At 46.4% G+C, this 12,926-nt stretch overlaps 1 protein-coding gene across 1 annotated transcript; it reads right to left on the bottom strand.

The window, feature by feature from the left end:
- Nucleotides 1-1,033: 1,033 nt before the first annotated feature.
- On the bottom strand, nucleotides 1,034-11,926 carry LOC118775281 (myotonin-protein kinase-like). Its single transcript, XM_036525114.1, has 15 exons — nucleotides 11,767-11,926; nucleotides 7,062-7,153; nucleotides 6,884-6,967; nucleotides 6,652-6,747; nucleotides 5,927-6,075; nucleotides 5,650-5,743; nucleotides 5,204-5,401; nucleotides 4,725-4,973; nucleotides 4,166-4,245; nucleotides 3,864-3,960; nucleotides 3,631-3,779; nucleotides 3,145-3,242; nucleotides 2,206-2,258; nucleotides 1,806-1,880; nucleotides 1,034-1,317 (listed from the first exon to the last, which is right to left on the bottom strand). Exons 1-15 carry the CDS (start codon nucleotides 11,924-11,926, stop codon nucleotides 1,216-1,218), a joined length of 1,776 nt encoding a protein of 591 aa, XP_036381007.1. The 3' UTR covers nucleotides 1,034-1,215.
- Between the last annotated feature and the right edge of the window lie 1,000 nt (nucleotides 11,927-12,926).

Raw genomic sequence — 12,926 nt, 5'->3', positions numbered from 1 at the left:
GGTCTCAGCTGAGCTGACACACCAATAGCCATGACAGAGAGAGTTCACAGTAGGGTCTGATGACCCTCTCCCCCACTCTGCTGCCCTGATTTTAAGGCTCTCCTTGCTACCCGTCAATCTTGTCCACATTGCCTGTACAGACAGAGAACTTTGGCTTTTCATGTGACATTAAATTAAAATCAGTCAAGAGCACTCAATTATGCACAATGTAGGAGCAATCAAAATGTGCAGGCATTTCAGTCCTCAGATGTCAGAGGTCTTTTGTTGCTGGCCTTCACCCTGTCAGACTGTTTTGATTGTTTTCAGGAGCAGGTTTCCCTCCTTCATTCATTCAGAGGTTTGTCTCTAATAATTGCCTTTGGTGTGCATATTTGTACCAATCTTATGTGCCTTCAAAATGTAGCCTACGCATCTGTACCTCTCTCTGTTCATTTTCAGAAATCATGAAACCTTGTAGTCTGTAGCACTCTGTCAGTCTAAGACTCCATTAGACTATGGGAACCTTTATGTGGGTGTTCATTTTCTTTCAGCCCATTCTGTTTCCCACAGACACATTCTTTTGTAAATAACATATATAAATATAAACATTTACTTCTAATTAAGAGAAAATGATTTGTTACAGCTGTAAAGCTGTGTCTTTGTGAAGAAAGAGGAAGGAGCACTGCGGGCAGTGGTGTGCCCTCCCTCCCCAGCATCCATGTTAGAGCTCCCGCTCAGGCAACCTAGCGCCATTTAAAAGTCCTGGAAAAAGAGACTTGACCCTGGTGACCTCCATGTTTCTCTTCTCTACATGTCTTGCAGTGATGGTTCTCAGCAGCTTGACACACTGCGCTGGCCAATGCCGTAGTTCCCAGTTCACTCAGACTTCACCCTTCAGCAGCCATGCCTTGTATGAGCTCCTCCACAGCTCAGTTCAGTGCTGATGCAACAGCGATTGTGGGTGGGGGGATCCCTCACTCTCACTCTTATTTCACACGTGAGAGCTGGGGTAAGAATTCTCTCCCCTGAGTGACCATGTATGGAATACTTGCTTTCCCCACCGCTGTCCTTTGTGTCATGATGTAATGCCATGAGGTCAGTTGCTGCCGTTTTGTGCACATTAACCCCTTCCTCTCCGCCGCCCTGCAGTACTTCATTTCACTGACGGGGTGTGGTGAGGGGAGGAGTTAGCTTTCTGAACCTGGGAGAAAGGGGTCACCAGGTGTCGCCTAGGGGTCAGGAAAGCTCAGTACTGCACTGTCGCCTCCAGGCCTGGAGCTCCACCCCTGCCACACACACCAACAGGTAACCCTCACACGTCACCTGCGGCCAGCGCACCTGAGAGGGAGAGAGATGGGCGGAAGAAAAAAGGATACATTGCAAGTAAACACCATTAGGCCTGCTAGACAGAGGGCCATTGAACCACAAATCTGATTAGACCTTTTGTTAACATACATTTTAAATTTTTTGTAAAGTGCTGAGTAATAATTCACTACCAAAGACAACATAAGACAACACTGACGTACTAAACCTGCAGTTTGTGTAGTTTTAGCTATAATGTAAGAATATTAAGCTGGCAAATATAGTGTAAATTTATTATCTTGCAAATAAGTAATCAGTGTGGGACCACATGTTTTTCTTGTCTCTCTCCCTGGAAAGTGGAAGCTGATCATCATTATTATTTGTGTATTTATTTGATGAACACTCACCTGGGGAAAATTAAAGAGCATTTACTCTCCTCTGCAAAATTTATAATCCAATTTATCACCCATTACATTAAAAACATTAAAATCATAAAAGGGAAGTGAACAGGAGGTAGTTTTTACCCTGTGGAACAGCAGCAGGTGTCGGTGGAGAGGGATGACCAGTGGGTAATGGCAGGCAGGGGGCGCTACTGTTCTCTGTAAACACATGGACAGGCAGTATGCGATGGTAAGGAATGCACTGACTTGTGGGGCACAGACAGAGATAGGCAGGGGGAGAGAGATGGGGAAATGACACCACAGACCTCTGACTCTGAGGTACTCAGCCAAAACCCAGAAATACCGAAATACCCTGCACCGGTACATACAGCCCAAAAGCTAAATAGAAAAGCTGGCAAATGCTACGACACACTAAGTAGTTCTGTCTGCACAGAGAACCAGAATGTGCCGGAGAGCCTCACTGAGGGTGCCCTTGATTGTCACACGGAGAGAGGAGGGTGAAAAGGTGGCTTACGTCCCCCGCGGGGTCCAGGCAGTGGGCAGGCAAAGAGAGGCGGGACGGGCAGACAGTCAGCTCTGTGATCGGAGGAGAGAGAGGCAGGTTAGGGCAGCACCACACCGGCCATAGAGGTTGCGTGGCTGCGTAGCCAATCGTCCGGTTGATCAACCGACTGCTCTGCTGCAGAGTGGACTGCGCAGCTGACTGTGTGATTGCGCGCTAGAGTGCAAAACCGATTGGCATGACTGTGGGTGTGCCGGAGTAACTGTGCTTGTCCTTGTCAGCAACTTAGATTCTGAGATGGAAAGAGATGTGAATGGAAGAAGCAGGCAGGAGGAGAGATCAAGAGAGAGATGCAGCCGTATTTAGTCATTGGCCTGTCCCTCGCTTGTAAGTGCAGCCAAAGCCAGACTGTAATTTCTCTCCAGTGTGTCCACTGTGTGGGCCTCCCATGCTCAGTGTAATGAGTGAAAAACCCAGTGCTTCTCAAGCAACGAAACCTGCAGGTGAAAAGATCAAGAGATCCCACTGCTTTGGCTTTAAAATTTACAATTTACAGTCTTGGTTCACACACACAGCCCTGAGCAACTTTAACACAGTCATACCAGGCCTATTTTGGGATGGGATATTTATTGCTGTGTCCTGGGCAGAAGTTCCTACACAGATGGATGACTCTGTGCAATATTATGATCTTGAAGAGCTGCATGACCCTCTGCAGTCTGTAATTTCTCTTTATGTCACTGCGAGTAAAAGAACCATCTGGAAACTTATGAGACACAGACTGATCTCACCTCCTTTGACTTGCACTGTTGAAAGTGATGTATTTCTCTGTGGCCACTGGAGCTTGCTATTGCGGGGCTAAACCTCTGAAACCATCACGGGTGATAAATGGAATGAACAGGGCAGCAAGCCAGAAACATGATTTGATGGTGAGTGATGACTGGACGAGGGGCGGACACTTGCCTGTCTCCCTCGCGGCCCTCAAGCTCTGTACTTCCTCCCGCAGTCTCTCCATCTCCCTCTCGAGATCCTCATTCCTCTTCTCTGCCTCCTGTAGCCGCCTGTTGTGAGACATGGGGAGAGAAGCTGTGAATCGCCACTCTCCTTGGCCTGGTCTGGACAGAGACAAGCTAGGTCCAGTCACACCATGGTGGGTGAGAATGGACTGGACTTTGATAGGCAGGTATTTTTTGTGCCTGCAGTCACACTTATTGTCCCACTACCAACTGTCACAAATACACAAAGCATACATGCCATAAAATCAAGTTTAATATTCTGCTTAACCTATAAAAATAATAATCATTGGAAAATAAAGACTTTCTGAAAGTGAAATGATAGCTATGATTTGAGCTCCAGCTATATTCATCCTGGCCTCCCAATCTGCCTAATGCCCAAAATACAGTATATATGTGAAAAGGTAATCTCTAATCTCTGGCTGTTGTATGATACCTGTACAAATCTTCATGATGAACTGTGCTCAGGTCTGCCTCGGCCTCAGTGTTCATGAGCTCTGCACTGCCTTTGTCCAGAGCCAGGGGGAGCTCCAGCAAGGCAGGTAGCTCGGCTGGCACACTCTCCCTGAGTTGCCACATCTGACTCTGCAAGAGCAGACCGTTGAAAGAGTTAAAAGGTTACAAGGCTGTGAAGGTTATTTGTGTGTCTGGAGTGAGTAGTGGCCTTACCAATTTCTCCTGGAACCGCAGGCTCCCACAGTCTCTGATTGGCTGGTTATCAATCTCCATCATGATGTCCTGACTGCGGTCCAGGGCACCTGTCTCTCTGTGGAGGAGGGACATAGGGACAAAGGCACACTGAACATTTTGTGTGTACCAGCTTAATACACTGGTAAAAACAATTCACACAGTTGGAATAAATTTTACTTACAGGGCCAATTATCCAAATCACTTTCATAACGACTATAAGGGACCACAAACCTGGGATATCAGCTTTTTGGAGGAGGGGGTGAAATTACAGGTGAGGTTACCTGGTGGCTGTGTAGGAGTAGCCTACAAAGGCTAGGTGAACCCCCACAGGTGCCCTGTCCATCACGTCACACAGCGTCTCCTGCAGGACAAACACACTCTTACAGCTATGTCCTGTGAGTATGTGTGCAGATGTTTCCTAGGTGCCTAATGATAATGCATAATGCTCACAGCCTACACACCCACAGTTGCTCTAACCCCAAGATCTGACATTTCTTCGATATTGTGCAATGCAGAGATCACTCTGCTCTGTTTTTTTCTTGCTGGACAGTGTGTGTGTGTGTGTTTCTGTGTGCATGTGTACGTGTGTGTGTGTTTGTGTGTGCGTATGTGTGTATGTGTGTTTGTGTGTGTGTGTGTGTGTGTGTGTGTGTGTATGTGTATTATTATGTCTGTCAATGTAACTGTATCTGTCTGACTGCAAATTCAGCCCAATGTGTTATTGTCAATGTGGTTTACTCTATTTTCCTGAAATAAATACCGAAACTGATAAAAGACAAAATATGAACAAACCGCATCTTGCCTAGTGAGCTAAAGAAAGACGCGTGAATGTGTCAGTACCATTTCGCTCAGACAGTCGTCCACAACATCGAAGTTGGAGGTGTCGGTGGGATTGGAGACCTCAGGCTTGAAGGGGGCAGGCAGGTGGTGCAGGGAGCCCCAGTCCAGGCCAGAGAAGAAGGGGTGGCTCCTGAACTCTCCGGAGCCTGCACTCCCCAGGCGCTCCTCCCTCTCACAGATCAGCCCCTCGATGAGTGCGCGAGCCTCCACCGAAACCTCAGGGCCCGAAGGAGGGAACTCAAAGTGTTCCTGAAGTACCCAACACAGGGGAAAGCACATCCTGCTTAGTGAGGCCATTACATTAATCACTCTGCATTGTTAGTATACAATTCATTAGCCTCATGGCCTTCCATGTAATCCTCTTTACATTACATACACTTTTTACTGGATTTGAGTATAATACGCGGTACACCTACATGGGTGCAGTGTGTTCTTGCTGTTTGTGTGTGCATCTGAATGTCAGATGCTTAGTAGCACACCTGGAAGTGAATGATCTTGATGTAAGTCTCAGAGATGGACTCCGCGTAGAAGGGGGTGGTTCCGAACAGCATCTCGAAGGCACAGATGCCAAGCGCCCACCAGTCGCACTCCGGGCCATACCCTCCCCCACCCTCCACTGCACGCAGGATCTCAGGGGACAGGTAGTCTGGCGTCCCCACTGCTAGTGAGGAGTGTACCTGGGGAACCACATAGGGTTTCTCTGTCAAACACTCACACTCTGTGAGGGTCAATAACAACCCACCAACTGAAGTGCTGCATGTCAGTGGACCATCAAAGTCCCTATCAACCTCAAGGGGCGGAAAACATTCTGCAATGTTGCTGTGACATTGTACCGATGCTTGTGTTTTCATGTGACTAAGTGTTAACAGCAGTGTTTTTACAATGTGAAGTTTTGAGGAAGCAGCTGGTCTCCGTGTCCCCTCACCATGCCATCGTCCTGAAGCCTGAGGCAGGAGCCAAAGTCCCCGAGCCTCACGTGGCCCTCGGCCGTCAGTAGGATGTTGTCAGGTTTGATGTCCCTGAATGAACACACCATGATTGTGCAGTGAACACACACACAAGTACATTATTGTACCTGGAACAAATCTGGGCAGCAGAAGACTGAATTGGGAGGGTATGTACTTGGGTGAGACAGATTAACTGTGTATATCTGTGTGAGACAGTTTACCTGTATGTGAATGTGCTTGTGTGAAACAGTATACCTGTGCACGTAGCCTAGCCTGTGGATAGAGTCAATGGCCATCACCATCTCCGCCAGGTAGAACTGGGCCATGTCTTCAGGAATTCGATCCCCAAATTTACTGAGCAGTGTCAGCAGGTCACCCCCCACATAGTAATCCATCACCAGGTACTGAGAGTAAGAGAGTGAGGGACAGTGTATGTTTCAGATATCACTTTATTTATCAATGAAAAGTTTCCCAGTGATCATCTCATCTTCAAAAAGGTTGGATACAGCAAAAAACTGTTTTCTAGCATTAATATCATAGCGATATAAACTCCACATAGGGTAAACTATATTATAATGTCGTAATAATATCTTGAAAATCTGGTATCTAGCTTGTTACCTCTCCAAATTCCCGTATATGATAGTCTTTATCACTTTATTGATCAAATTGTCAATCAACAGTGGGTCAGAGAAAAAGATAAGTGTACAGTTTGAAACCAAGTGACTTCATCCTCATACATTCCAGTTGCCTGCCACTCTGTCTGTCACTGTATTGACATGAGCTCTCCATTCAAAGTACTCCTTTTTGTGTCTTGTGAGAGAAACTGAGATTCAAGGTGCTTCATAAAGGGAGAGAGAGAGAGAGAGAAAGAGAGAGAGAGAGAGAGAGAGAGAGAGAGAGAGAAAGAGCTCCCAGCTGCAGTGCACAGACAGGGTGTGACAGTAACACACTGAGGTGACAAAATAATGACAGTGACGCACCAGGTAGTTGTCATCCTGGAAAGCATAATGCAGCTCAGTGATCCAGCGCCGGTCCCCTTTCACCAGGACCTCGCGTTCTTCCTGATAGCATGCTGTCTGATGAGGACAATAAGCAAGTGCATGAAGCTCATGTCCACACCGATATCTCTATAAACCCGACACATGTGTTGAACGGGTACACCCTTCAGCACTCGCAGATCCCTGATGCCGGGGCCTGCAAGCTCTATCTCACCTCTCCGCGCTTAAGCATGTCCCACTTGTTCATGATCTTCAAGGCATACACCTGCTGCGTCCTGCGCATGCGCGCCACGGCAACCTGCAGACGTTGCGAGAGTGATGAGCATGGAAACACGAGTGAACCCCTCCCTCCATACACAGACTTCACAGGGGTCTCAGGCCCGCCATCTCACCTCGCTGAAAGTCCCTCGGCCAATCACCTTGAGGATGTGAAAGTCATCCCTCTGGATGCGAGTCTTTTTCACCTGTCTTATGAGGGGCTCGGCTGTGGAATAGCAGAAATGGTTAGTGAGAAATGGCTGACACAGGCAGTTACCAAAAACGCTTGGTGACAGGCCTTGTCCATTCTTTATCAAGCATCTAATACATAATAATTGATCTAACAGGAGTGAGAGTCACATCTGATTTCTGATTTGAATTTTTCCAGCATTTAATTTTTCTAAACGTGTCACTGCTTTAGAACAAAACTTTTCTCCTTTGAAAGAGGGAATGGAATGGTCCACACTGTGTGTCTGTTAATGAGGATGCAGAACCTCTCCTCCACTAAAACGGTTTACCATACATATCCTCAATTTGCCAGCAAGACCTTTGCATTACCTCTTGCCTGTCAAACAACCACTCAAAAGGGTCAAAGGGTCAACAGCTTCCTGGGATACACAGACAGCAGAAGCTTTTAAAAATGAAAGCAATGCTTTTTACACCCATTTGTGTTGCAGATTGGAAATGATGTGTTGAATGTTTCAATGGAGTTATGGTGCCTGTATCCCTGTTTACAGTGCAGCTAAAGCCACCTTTTGCCAGATTTGCCCCATTTTGGACCTGCCCTCACTTCAGTGTCAAAGAGGCCCACCCACAGCCTAGCTGGCTGTTAGCTTTTTGGAACCAGATTTCATACTACCTCCACTGTGGTTTATTGCCATCTTCGAGTCAGCAATTGTGCAGTGTGTGTAGAGCTTGCCAGCCTTTGTATGAAAGTGTTGCCAACTTCTCCTCATTTGATCTCACTAGAGGGACAACATTTAGAACTAGAAATTGCCAAATTTTCCTCTTCACCCATTTTTTTTTCCCATACCTCATAGCATTACTACACTTGTCACAACATGATACAACATTGTTTAGCATACATCATAATTCATTTGAGAATATGTCAGTCTTCTAATGTACTGTAGTTAGACTGAGGTCCAGGACCCAGCCCAGTTCTAGTGACTCCCCAGATCTAATGAAAAAAGTATTGTGGACACGCTTTTATGATATGTGAGCAAGTGTGCAAAATATTGTGTAACACATACCCATTGGTTTTTCCAGTCACAAACCTAAACAATGTTTTAATACTTTTTTGAATGTCGCACTTCCTGTTTTAAACAACCTGTCAGAACATCTGGCAAATACTCTTTGAAGATAATAAACTGGCAAAATGTTCACAATGGCTGAATAAGTTAAGTGAAGGTTAAAATGTTTTAAAGAGAAAGTAAGACTATATTAGCCTTACTTGAATGTGTACATCACACACAGTCAAATAACTGGCATGTCTGAAATTTTTTGATGTGAACGTTCTTATGTTGGAGGAGCATGCAGTTCTCCTTTGTAGTTCAAAGGACAGTTCATTTCTCCTTTAAGGAAGCAGCGGTCAGAAATAGAACAGACGCTTCTAAGAATAGCTGCCACTGTTTTAAGACTTTTTTAAGGCAAGTATTCCAGTGCTGTAGATTTTCTTCCCCGGTCTCCCGCGTAGATGCTGCCCTTCCAGGCAGGGAGGAATGTGAGTGAGACCAAGGCAACAGTGTAAACTGTTTTAGTGGAAAGAGCAGGGAGGTTTCTAGAAACTGCCGGCCCCACTCAGCCACTCAACCGCTCAGGCATTTCACCGGAACAACAAAGCATCAGCGCTGTTTTAGTGTGCTTTCTGCCCCGAATGTGTCTCCTTGTGCCTCCAGTGCTTCAACTCACTCTTGGCTGTGCTTAATGGGGCTTGTTATATTCAAACACATAGAAGGGTGCCTGGGGCAAGGACTTCCAATACTTGGTGGAATCAAAAGAAGTGACATACATGACCTTACCGTAAAGGCTAAGGTTGTTACCCCACAAAGCTCACAACATCACAGTATACCCGGAACAAGGCTTGAATGATTACATTGGTCCACAGAGCTGTGTGTACATCTCCATTAAGGAGCGCAGGTGTTAGGCTTCTTTCACCTTGTACCACTCATGCCCAGTTGGGGATTTCCATCAGAGGATGGCCCACTGACCTCCTCCTTGACTCTCGCAGTACGTGCTGGAGACGACCGAGGACAGACAGCAGAGCTGTACGGGGCTGTGGGGGATAGCTGGGGGGCTGCTGACCCTTGTCCCCCACATTATCCTGAGACGGAAAGCAGGGCATGGCAGCGCTCAGTGATGCAGTGGAAAGTTTCATGTGCATGTGTGAATCTGTCCCCTTTGCATACTGTGTTTACCCCATCCCTTTGCCAATGGACCCCTGCCAGCCTGCCTGCCAGCCTCATAAATGGAAATCTCTCCAGCAGACACACAGACAGACACAGAATAGCATGTTCCTTTTTGTCTCTCCCTCTCTCTACAGAGTTTGTGCCACAGAAACACAGTGCTCTCCACACGGTACACTGAAAAGCACCAGAAATGTATATCTACAAATGAGTGAATTACATGAATACTCTCACTGATAAGTAAAGTTGTGCTTTGCTTCCAGCAGCTCTGCACAGGGCAGTTCCTGCACACTCTCTCTCTGAAGCTGGAATCCATCCTTTAGAGCAAAGCGAGGCAGACGATAACTGACAACTCTCCCTCAAAATCCTTCTTTACTGACAGAACCGGACCAGAACTGGCCCACAGTGCCAGGTTCTGCCACCCTCTTCTGGTCCTCGTTTTCTGTCAATATGCCAGGCTCTTGATCTGATTTTTTTTTCTTTTTAAAAAGCAGGAAAAGAGAGAAAGTCACAGTTTGTTCCTGCGTGTGTTGACTCTGGCTGTGTCCCCAGCTACCCCTCATTCAACCGTGAAGAACCATGTTAGGAGCAACCGTACTGGCCTCCCAGTGGAGCTCAAGCTGACCGCACTAACAGCACACAGAAAGAGACCCCAGACCAGCACCCTTAACATGGACATCAGCAGAACTGCACTTAAGAGCGCAACAATGCACATACCTGCATCGGACCATATAGCTACACATGCAACAAAGACACTGACTTTTCAAGAGTTACTTACATATACAAACATGTATATACAGTATGCTCAGAAGGTCAAATAGATTCCCTCTGAAATTTTTGTGCAAATGCATTACAGAGATAGACAGAGGAGGAGCTGCAGTAATGTGATGTTTTCAGGGGTGTTTGTCCCTCCCTTTAGCAGTGCACCATTGCTCTGAAAGACCCACTCATAACACACAAGAGTCCAGTGTTCACCATTACACAAATATACCCTGAGACATCGAAAAAGAGACAGCCACACTGTAAGAGACTTAGTTGTGCTTTGATGAAAGGACTGTACTGTGGGATAGCTTGGAAATAGAAGACCCCCCCTCCCCCACCCCTGACCAGAGAACATTTGCTGAGTTTAAAAACAAAACTGTGAATAGAGATTGACCAGCAAGACAAAATTGTGCTGAGAATGACTGACAAGTAAGCAAAACTGCAGAGAAACTGCTCTGTAAGAGGAGGTATGCTAACACAGGGTCAGCTGTGCTGACATTAAGCTATGGAGATTGACCTATAAGAGAAACCATGCTGAGACTGAACCATCAGACAAGTTGTGCTGAAGCTAATCCACGTGAGAAACTATCCAGAAGGAGACTTAACAGTCAAAAGACACTGCTGGTAGTGGGATGTATAAGAAAAAACTAGACTGAGAGAGAAAGAATTGAGCAGACAAGAAAGAGAGGGGCTGAGAAGTAAGAAGCCTTTGCTGTAAGACACTGAGCTGGGAGAGGAACTGTACAGTGACACATTCCAGTGCCTACAGCTTCTCCTTTCATTATAAAATGTAAAACAGTGCAAATACGGATGTGTAGTGACACACCTGCTGTAGACAGAGGCTGCCACTCGCAGACCTGTGATGCCTTTTAATTCCTGAGAGGTGAGACACGGTGGGGTTTGTAGCCTGACATAGAGCTCACATGGAAAGTCTGTGATGTCGGCTTTCAGGAGCTTGTGTCTGTCTACAGCACGCTGCTCCAGTGGGAGAGTTGTGTTCTCTCTGATCTACTGCATGTTCCAGTCCACTAGGCCCAAAAAGCCGAGTGGGCGCCTGAGAGTTTGGAATCCTTAAAACCCATCGGAAAAAATTCCACAGCATGCAACATCATCAAAACACTGTCTATAAAAACACAAAATAGGGCAAATGTTACATTAACATACATACACATGTACATACACACACACACACACACACACGTATGCACACTCCCTACAAACTGAAGACATGAAAGCGTGCTCTCTTTTAATATTTGTAGAACAGTGTCTTGCAGTTCAGAAATAGCTGTTGCAGACTGAAGTTTAAATATGAGAGGAAAGGTTGACTCAAACTGTAACTATACTTCCTTTCATGCAGTGCTGTGTGTGAATGTCGAATTGTTTCCTGAATTATCTGATACAAACTTTGCTCTCTTCACCTAGAGGAAGTAAGCTGGGGAAGTGTATCTGTGTTGGAGATTCAAGAACAATACTAATACTAAAAGAGCAGAGAACAAAGCTAACTCCAGGTACCTGCACTATCACTACAGTACTATAACTGCAGTAATGGTATTCAGTACTTTGTTACCTATTCCGACCCCCCCAAACCACATTCACATACTCACACACACACACATTCTTCTTTACATTGACTCTATCACAGAAAGACAAAGTGAAGGAGAGAGGTGACACTGACCCCACTGCAGGAAGCCTGAGACGTACTTCTCCCGGGCCAGGGGTGAGGCACGAAACTCTTGGTACACGCCCACCAGCAGGTCCAGCAGCGTCTGCAGCCCCACTGGCCCCTGAGACTGGCCCAGCACGCCTGGCTCTGGGGGCCCAGGGTCCGCAGACATGGCACCAGCTCTCTCAGGGGCCCCGCTAGCATCCCATGATCTCCTGGGAGCTTCACCCTGACACCTTCTTTCTTCTCTTTTCAGTCTGTGCCACACTCGTCTCTTCTCTCCTCTCCTCTCTGTGACTCTCTTTTCCACTCTCTGCCTGTTTTTGAGCTTTGGCTTTCACCTCTGCCCCGTCTCTCTCTCTGTCTCTCTCTCTCACACACACTCTTTCTCGCTTTCTCTCTCTCTGCCTCTTGCTCCCTTTCCTTTCCCTGTGTCTCTACAGCATCTGTCAAGCCTGCTGTGATTCCAGCTCTGACTTCAATCCTTTTTTGGTGCGTCTCTCTCTCTCTCTCTCTCTCTCTCTCTCTCTTTCTCTCGCTCTCTCTCTCTCTCTCTTTCTCTCTCAGTGTTGTGATTTTTATTGCAGGCTCTTTACTTCTCTCTTTGTTGCTCACAACTTTGACTTTGTCTTTTCCCCGCCTGTCCTGCGCTGGTCCTTCCTCTTTGTCTGCTGAAACTGCTTTTTTACCATCTTATCCCCCTAATCTTTTTTGGAACTATCTGGCTTCATTCAACTGGTACCAAGTTTCTTATTCAGGAGATGTGTGGAAATACATACCTGCTGGTTCCCCTGTATTGTCCATCACTGTCTTTCTCACATTTCTCAGTTTAAGCTCATCTCTAAGTCTCTTTTATACAACATGATTGAAGGGATGTCTAGCTGGTTTTAATGCTACAGCCTTTCCTATCTCACCCATCTCATTGCTCTGTGTGTGTAATGCCCCCCAGCAGATTTCTGCTCCCTTATTTCTTTACTCCCTTTCTTGAGCTCTTTCAGTGGCTCAGTTCTCGTCCTCTTCTATCCTCTGTCTCCCTATCCATCTGTTTTCTATTGCAGCTTCTCCTCTCTTCACCCTACTTAGTGTCTGTCTCTCATTGTTTATCACTGACCTGCGCTCCCTCTCTTTCTCTCTCTCTCTCTCCTCCTCCCAACTTTTTTCGTCCCTCTGTT

This window comes from Megalops cyprinoides, chromosome 3 (genome assembly GCF_013368585.1).
Source record: "Megalops cyprinoides isolate fMegCyp1 chromosome 3, fMegCyp1.pri, whole genome shotgun sequence".
Lineage (NCBI taxonomy): Eukaryota > Metazoa > Chordata > Actinopteri > Elopiformes > Megalopidae > Megalops > Megalops cyprinoides.
Note: the sequence above shows the minus strand (reverse complement) of the source record. Positions and strands in the feature narration are given on the sequence as shown.